General features: G+C 59.9%; 1 protein-coding gene across 1 annotated transcript in view; it reads right to left on the bottom strand.

The window, feature by feature from the left end:
• KIF9 (kinesin family member 9) overlaps window positions 1-8,687 on the bottom strand; it is a 33,626-nt gene that overhangs the window by 10,474 nt on the left and 14,465 nt on the right. Inside the window, exons 9-11 of the mRNA XM_023745471.1 lie at window positions 7,358-7,505; window positions 6,803-6,867; window positions 4,238-4,315 (exon numbers count right to left, since the gene is read on the bottom strand). Of these exons, the coding sequence (XP_023601239.1) occupies window positions 4,238-4,315; window positions 6,803-6,867; window positions 7,358-7,505 (291 nt within the window). The remainder of the gene's footprint in view (window positions 1-4,237; window positions 4,316-6,802; window positions 6,868-7,357; window positions 7,506-8,687) is intronic.

Consider the following 8,687-nt stretch of genomic DNA (forward strand, 5'->3'; position numbering starts at 1 on the left):
GGCCAGGCGCTTTCACCGTCACGCACGGAGGATGGCTCCTAGAGCTCTGTGTGAGCCAGCACCGGGCAGCACCAGGCCACACCGGGCCGCACCGGGCAGCACTGGGCAGCACTGGGCCGCACCGGGCCCACAGGGCAGCACCAGGCCACACCGGGCAGCACCGGGCCGCACCAGGCCACACTGGGCCACACCAGGCCACACCGGGCAGCACCGGGCCGCACCAGGCCATACTGGGCCACACCAGGCCACACCGGGCCGCACCAGGCCACACCGGGCAGCACCTGGCAGCACCGGGCAGCACCGGGCCACACCAGGCCATACTGGGCCGCACTAGGCCACACCGGGCCGCACCAGGCCACACCGGGCAGCACCTGGCAGCACCAGGCCACACCGGGCCGGCAGCTCTCAGCCAGGAAAGCTTCCCTGGAAAGTGGCGACCCCCCCACACCTGCAGGTGTAGCTCCTCTCGGCAGAGCGCAGCACCCCTCGTCTCTCTGCCGTCCGCTCGAGCCCGAGGCTCACAGAATCGCAGCCGGACAGGGGGCGGTCAGCAGCCCAACCTCCCTCGTTCGCCGGTCATTACCCCGAGGCCCAGCTGCTGGCGGAGGTGGATCCAGAGCCCAGCCTCCTGCCTCACAGCCAGGCCCACCAGCCAAGGAAATCCAGGAAGCTCTTCCACCGCCGCGCACACAGGTGTCAGCGGGGAGGGAGGTCCTGGGAGCCACCTGAGGACGGGCTCATGGGAAAGGCGGCAGCAGAGCAGGTGTCCCCGTCGCTCTCAGCGCTCATCCAGGGCCACAGCGCAGACTTCAGAACAGAATTCACTTCCCAGAGCGTGAGGGTCCTCCCGGCAGGCACACGCCCACCGCCAGGCTCACAGGCAGCCACGTGACCTCCTGAGTTAGAACTCCAAGTAACAAGAAAAATAAATGTAAAAACATACAGCCCCGGCCAGGTAGCTCAGTGTGTTGGAGCCTGGTCCCGATTCGCCAAGGTTGTGGGTTCGATCCCAGTTAGGCACAGAGGGGACTCAATCGAGAAATGCATCAATAGGTGTAACAACAAATTAATGTCTCTCTCTCTCTCTCTAAATCAATTTTTAAAAAATTTAAAAATCAAAAACTTAAAGCTGCAGAAAAGGATAGAAAACAATGCCATGAAATGTAATCAGACCACCCCCAAATCTGGATTTAACAGCATGTTGCCATACTGGCATCTGTGTGTGTGTGTGTGTGTGTGTGTGTGTGTTTAAAGAAATAAAACATTTCAGATAAATGTGAAGTCCCTGTGTACCCCAGTCCAAGTCCATTCCCCCAGACACCCCAGGGGGACCCTCCAGCCTCGTTTTCCTCTGTCACTAGCGCGAGAGCACGCACACACACACACACACACACACACACGCGCGCGCGTGCACACACACACACAGATGGCACCCACTGACAATGGTTGGACTTCTGTTTCACTTTGTGATGGTGCAAACGCGATGTGGTTCAGCAGAAACCAGCGAGGCTGAATGATGACGCTGGGTAGGTTGAATGCATGTTCAACTCACGATATTTTCAACTTGAGACGGGTTTCGGACGTCGCCCCGTCGTCAGCCCAGGAGCATCTGTACCCGTGAGTGGTCGTCAGTCTCGCTTCGAATGTGTTTACACTTGGAGTCGATGTCAGATGCGACCGTTCGGGCCGCTTCAGTCCCCACCCGAGATGATCCAGGTCAGGCCCTGGCTCCGGCTCCCTCTCCCCACAACACGTGTCGCCACTCCCCCCGAAAGGTGACTGGTCATGTCCCCACCTGTTCACAAGGAGCAGTGAGAGCCCTGTCCCCTGTAAACCTCTCTACACGCACCCCTGAGGGCTACTCTGTGACGCAGACCTGGCAGGGACCTGTGGGAGTAAGCAGAGTGCTGGCCAACACCTCCCGAGCACCAGCAACAGGACAGCACTGTGCGAAGAGGTCTCCACCCACCACCTTATACATAGTGTATATATACACTAGAGGCCCGGTGCATGGAATTCATGCAGGTGTGTGTCCCCCTCAGCCCGGCCTGCACCCTCTCCAACCTGGGATCCCTCTCACAATCCGAGACTGCTGGCTCCTAACTGCTTCTGCCTGCCAGCCTGATCGCCCCCTAACCACTCCCCTGCCGGCCTGATCGCTCCCTAACCACTCCCCTGCCAGCCTGATCGCCCCCTAACCACTCCCCTGCCAGCCTGATTGACGCCTAACTGCTCCCCTGCCGGCCTGATTGCCCCCTAACCACTCCCCTGCTGGCCTGATCGCCCCCTAACCACTCCCTTGCCGGCCTGATCACCCCCTAACCACTCCCCTGCTGGCCTGATCACCCCCTAACCACTCCCCTGCTGGCCTGATTGCCCCCTAACCACTCCCCTGCTGGCCTGATTGCCACCTAACCACTCCCCTGCTGGCCTGATCACCCCCTAACCACTCCCCTGCTGGCCTGATCACCCCCTAACCACTCCCCTGCTGGCCTGATCACCCCCTAACCACTCCCCTGCCGGCCTGATCGACCCCTAACCACTCCCCTGCCAGCCTGATTGACGCCTAACTGCTCCCCTGCCAGCCTGATCGCCCCCTAACCACTCCCCTGCCAGCCTGATTGACGCCTAACTGCTCCCCTGCCAGGCAGGTCGCCCCCAACTGCCCTCCCCTGCCTGCCATCTTGTGATGACGTGAGGGCGACCATCTTGTGATGATGTCGCATGAGGGCGTCACGCAAGGGCCCGACACCACCTAGGCTTTTATTATATAGGATGTGTGTGTGTGTGTGTGTGTGTGTGCGTGTATATATATTTAATTGATTTCAATTTCAGAGAGGAAGAAAGAGGGATAAAGAGATAGAAACATTAATGACAAAAGAGAATCATTGATTGGCTGCCTCCTGTACACCCCACACTGGGGATCAAGCCCACAATCCGGCTGGGAATCAAACCATGACCTCCTGGGTCATAGGTCAATGCTCAACCACTGAGCCACACTGGTCAGGCCTCATGTTATTCTTTGCATCTTTTTTTTTAATCCTCACCTGAGGATATTTTTCATTGATTTTTAGAGATAATAGAATAGAGAGGGAACGACAGAGAGAAAGATCGATGAGAGAGAAACACATCGATTGGTTGCCTCCTGCATGTGCTTTGACCAGGGCCCGGGCCAGAGAGGAGCCCGCAACCAAGGTACATGCCCTTGACGGGAATCGAACCCGGGACCCTTGGGTCCGCAGGCCGACGCTCTATCCACGGAGCCACACGACCAGGGCCCCAACTTCACAGATAAAGAAGCTGAAGCTCAGGAAGACGACGGATCTTGCTGAGGCCACACAGCGATGCAGGGAAGCAGGCTGCTGAGCCAGGCAGCCCAGGGCAGGGGCCGGGGCTCCCAGCCACCGAGCCAGCGGTTCTCAAAGTGAGGCCTCAGAGCAGCAGCAGCAGCAGCAGTGGGGAACGCCTAGTAATGAGACTCCTCGGGCCCCATCCCAGGCTGACGCCATCAGGAGCTATGGGGCCGGTCCAGGGGCCTGTGGTCCAGCAAGCCCACAGCATCGCCCTGGTGCCCACTCAAGGCTGAGAGCCAGCTCCAAGCGCTCTTCCCTCCCCCCCCCGCCCTCAGGGCATGCACGTGCCCCTGTGCGCAGTAACTAGGATTCCATAAGCACAGTGAACGCAGCCGGACGATCGGCACACGTGTTTCCCTTTACGAGATGCTGCCAAGATGCTCTCCAGCGCGGCCGGATCCGTTCTCCGACCAGAAAGAGAGCGGCGCCCCTGTCTCAGGACCTCTCGCCACCAAGTTGCAGTCAGAAAAATTCTAATTTTTGCTCGTCTGGGGTTTTAATTTGCATTTCCCTGACTCATGGGAATGCTGAGCGTTCCCCCTGATTGGTCAGCCCAGCTTGCTGGGCTGGGAGGGAGGAGGTTCGCAGGGACACACCCGGTGAGGCTGGGAGATGGCCCAGCTGGCTTCGCTCTCCAACAGGCAGCTGTCAGTCAGGGACATCCCTGCTGATGCCCCAGGCACCCCTGACCTCGCCCTTTCCCCTGGTGGCAGCCCCCACAGGGGTGTCCGGGGACCCTGATGGCTGGCTGGTCCTGGAACAGGAAGGGACTGGCCCGGATTACACCTCTGGTTGAGGCCGGAAGGGAAGCCAGGCCTGTGTGACCTGGGCAGCACCCCTCCCCCAGCCCCCCGGGTGAGAGGCTGCCCACAGGCCCCCAGTACCTCCGCGTCGTACTTCTCGTTGACGGCAGGCTCTGTGGTGACCAGCTTCATCCTGCTCGCGAACCGCAGCGAGGACAGCTGAAAGGGGACAGAGCTCGCTACTGGGGGCCATTCCTCATGAGGGGAGATATTTCAAAATAGGAAAGGGCTCCACTAGGATGGCGAACCCGTTTAGAGACAAGCTCCGCATCGGCCGCGGGGTCTCCTGCAATCGTGGAGTGACCTCAGGAGGGTCTTGCCCGAGCCCCTCTGGAGGGGCCGCCAGCCAGGGGCAATGACGCGGCCGCCACACACGCAGGCGCTGGGGACACGGCCGGACACAGCTGGACACGGCCCACCACGCGGCCGGCTGCTCCCTGCGGGGGAGGAGCAGTGGTGCCCGAGGCCACCTGAGACCCAGCCTCACGCGGAGGCCGGGAAGAGACGGGAGGGGGACAGGTCACCTGGGAGTGGCCCAGGGAAGGGCCGCCGGGTCTGGTGGCCAAGACTCCGCCGCGGACCCACTGTGCGACCTCGGGCAGGTCTGCGACTTCTGCCTCCCAGGGTCCCGGGGAGACCGGAGGTGAGGCGTGCAGCGTGCTCTGGGCAGCACCGCCCACAGGGAGCCGCGGCAGGGCCTCCATTCCCACAGCTGAGCTGCCCCGTGAGGGGCGGGCAGGCTCCCCCACCGCCAGCGCCAAGGCCACACGGCGTGTCAGCGAAGGAGCAACACGACCCTTGACAGGAACCGCCTTCCGGTTGTAAACATTTGGGGAACAGGGTCACCAGCTGCCACTCCCCAGTGCACCTCCGTCCCCAACCCTGAGGCCCCTCGGCCGCTCCTCGGGCTCCGGGGCTCGGCTCCGGGCACAGATCTCCAGCGGCGTGGGCACAGCTTTGGGGGCAGCAGGTGCCAGGAGAGCCGATTCCCGGGCAGTGGCCGTCTCTGGGGGTGGGGGGCAGAGGCCTCATAGGGCTCCTCTTGGGGTTCAGCCAGGAGACCAGGAGGCCCTGACGCCTGCCCCTGGGGAAGCCGCCTGAGCGTCAGAGGGAGCGTCCATCCCGCCCCCCGAGTCCAGGCCCTTAGCAGGCGGCTCCCTGGAAGCCGGACAGTCAGCCCCTCCTGCAGGAAGCTGGAGGCCCGCGGAGGGTCCTGCTCTGTGGTGTCCCGGGACAGGACCGACGAGGGTTATCCGATGGCTGAAGTGCCCTAAACACCCGCATTTTAAAAGCGAAATGTCTAGCCCGGCCGGCGTGGCTCAGTGGTTGAGTGTCAACCTACGAACCAGGAGGTCACTGGTTCGATTCCCAGTCAGGACACAGGCCCGGTTTGCGGGCTCCATCCCCAGTGTGGGGCGAGCAGGAGGCAGCCGGTCCATGATTCCCTCTCATCACGGATGTTTCTCTCTCTCTCCTTCTCCCTTCCTCCCTGAAATCAGTATTGTTTTAAAAAGTGAAAAGTCTAAGGCCGTGGTTCTCAACCTTCTGGCCCTTTAAACACAGTTCCTCATGTTGTGACCCAACCATAAAAATTATTTTCGTTGCTACTTCATAACTGTCATGTTGCTGCTGTTATGAATCATCATGTAAATATCTGATATGCAGGATGGTCTTAGGCGACCCCTGTGAAAGGGTCGTTCGACCGCCAAAGGGATCGTGACCCACAGGTTGAGAACCGCTGGTCTAAGGGGAGCTTTCCAAACCATCCGAGGAAGGCGGGGCGGGCTGGCCCCCAGTGGGGTGGGCTCGGCCTCCATAGCCTCCGGCTCTCCCGCCTTCTCCCTCCCCAGGTCGCCTGGGACCCTGCGGGGTGGATCTCCCTCAGTTACAATCTAGCCCAGCCCGTTCCTACTCAAAGCCCAGACAACCCGGCCCCCTGGGCCCAGCCACGGCCTCAGCCAGGCCGCCAGGGCCCACCCGGCCCTGCAGCTCCTCCCTCCTCTCCTTCTTGAGCCTCCCAGGCAGGGCCACCTGAGGGCCCACCAACCCTCTGCCAGGAACACCGCCCGTTCCCTGCCGCCACGCCCACTCAGCGCCCGCCTTCCTCACCCAGCTCCAGGGAGACCCCTCCCTCTGGGGGACCCCTCCAGCGGGGCTCCACCAACTCCCAGGCCCAAGGCCAGGCGTGGCTCCTCCCTACCCAGCTGCTCCCCTCCCACCGCCACCGCTTTGCACGCGGCAGATGTTTGACACCCATCGGTTCGTACCAGCCGAGTAAGCACGCCTGGAACCGGGTTCCTGTCGAGGTTTTTAACACGTCTGACCATGAGAACGCGGCGTCCGCCCTCCTCGGCCCAGCTCCAGGAGCAGCCCCAGCGAGCCTGTCCTCGCCCTCAGGGCTGGCTCTCGGCCTCCTCTCCTGGCACAGGCCCCTGCCCAGCCTGCCTCCCAGAGCTTCTGCCCCCGGGTTCTTGGTATTTGGATCCTGGCTGGACCCCTCTCAGGGATTTTGGCTCAGACTCCCCCCGGGTGCCTCCACTCCTGACCGTGCGTATGGCCTGCGTGCCGGCTGCGCCAGCCGGTCAGCCGCCCCAGCCCTGCCCCCATGTGGAGGGGTCCCCCCGAGCGCACCGGCTGCGCACGTACCGTCTCGTCCAGCTGGGCGGCTTCTCCGTAGATGTTCGTCACCAGGACCATGTTGCAGTTTCCCCCTGCAGGAGGCGGGACACGCAAGCCCATGAACGTGTGGGTTTGCTGCCCGGGATTCCCTTGAGGCTGGGGGGGTCGGTTATGAATAGAATGCGTGTGTGCCCTTCACGTCCACATGTTAGAGTCCTAGAAGAACTCGTTAGTCGGGACACTCGTAAGTCAAGGCCCCAGTGTAATTAGGTGTAGATGAGGTCATGAGGGTGGGGAACAGCAGAGGAGAGATGGCGTAAGGCCGGGAGGGGCAGGGGCAGGTTTTGCTCATAGTCGCACTCAGTTAATCACCAGACACCGCCCTGGCTGGTTTGGCTCAGTGGATAGAGCATCAGCCTGGGGAGTGACAGGTCCCGGGTTCGATTCCCGGTCAGGGAACAGGCCCAGGTTGCCGGCTCCATCCCCAGTGGGGGGCGTGCAGGAGGCAGCCGGTCCATGATTCTCTCTCATCACTGATCTTTCTCTCTCCCTCTCCCTCCCCCTGCACCAGGGGGCCCTCACCTAGCGAGTCCTTGAGGGCGTGGGTGAGCTTGCACTGCCGGAAGGGGATGTGGTCCCGCTTCTGGTCCCCGAGGGCGATGATCGCCTGCTCCAGGAAGGACAGCGACTTGTTGATGTAGGTGGCTTCCTTCAGGACGCGGCCCTCGGACTGCAAACCAGAGTCGGCTCCGCTTCAGACCCAGGGGGAGGCCGCCCCACCCAGAGCACAGCAGGCCTGGCCCGCGGAGCCTCCCTCAGGGTCGGGGGCTGTGCTCCATCCGGGCCCAATGCTGCCCACACGCGGCGGATCCCCCACAAGCACCCGTGGTGCCTGCGGACGTGAACACCGCGTGGACATTCATGTAAGAACTCACTGAACATCCACACTGACGTGAGCGTACATGTGGGTATTTGTGCAGTCACCTGAGCAGATAACCCTGCGGATATTCACACAAATAGGAGCACTCACACGAACGCACAGAGAACGCTCATCCCAATACACTGGCGAATGCTTTTTGTTGTTGTTGTTAACTTTTTTTTTCCATGTATTTTTCCACTTGGACATTTTAACATACCTTTTGAAGTTGCATATGTTAATTTACAATATTTCAAATTAGAATTTTAACCAGCTAATCACAACACTCCTTCACATACACGAGTAAAAAAGACTTTAATACACGCTACCTGCCTCGTTGGCCACTCTGCTAAGTTTTGGGTAGGGAGAGCGTATTATCCAAACCACAGTCAGAGAGGGTCGAAGCCCAAGTCTCCCTTACCATGGAGCTGAAAGGGAGACCAGATCCTACTACCCTCAGGCTAAGCAACTTCCTTTTTTTAACTTGTCAATCACGGTTGACATGCGATATTATTTTATATTAGTTTCGGCTGTGTGCTCTAGTGAATACTTACGCTAATACTCACATTCATACAAATATTTCAGATGAAACACTCAGGCAAACACTCCTGTGAACACGCACGCTCACTCAGAGAAAAGCTAATCACGTACTGAGCGCCAGGCTCCTTGTTAAGCATTTAGAGGCTACGCCCTGGCCTGTTTGGCTCAGTGGATAGAGCGTCGGCCTGTGGACTGAAGGTCCTGGGTTCGATTCTGGTCCAGGGCACATGCCCAGGTTGCAGGCTCGATCCCCAGTGGGGGACATGCAGGAGCCAATCAATGATTCTCTCTCATCATTGATCTTTCTATCTCCCTCTCTCTCTCCCTTCCTCTCTGAAATCAATAAAAATATATTTAAAAAAAAAAAGATTTAGAGCAGTGGTCTCAAACTTGGCTGCCCATTAGAATCACCTGGGAAACTTTTTTTGTCTCTTTTTTCTCTTGTCCGTGTCAAGC

This window comes from Myotis lucifugus, unplaced genomic scaffold (assembly GCF_000147115.1).
Source record: "Myotis lucifugus unplaced genomic scaffold, Myoluc2.0 scaffold_547, whole genome shotgun sequence".
NCBI classification, from domain to species: Eukaryota; Metazoa; Chordata; class Mammalia; order Chiroptera; family Vespertilionidae; genus Myotis; species Myotis lucifugus.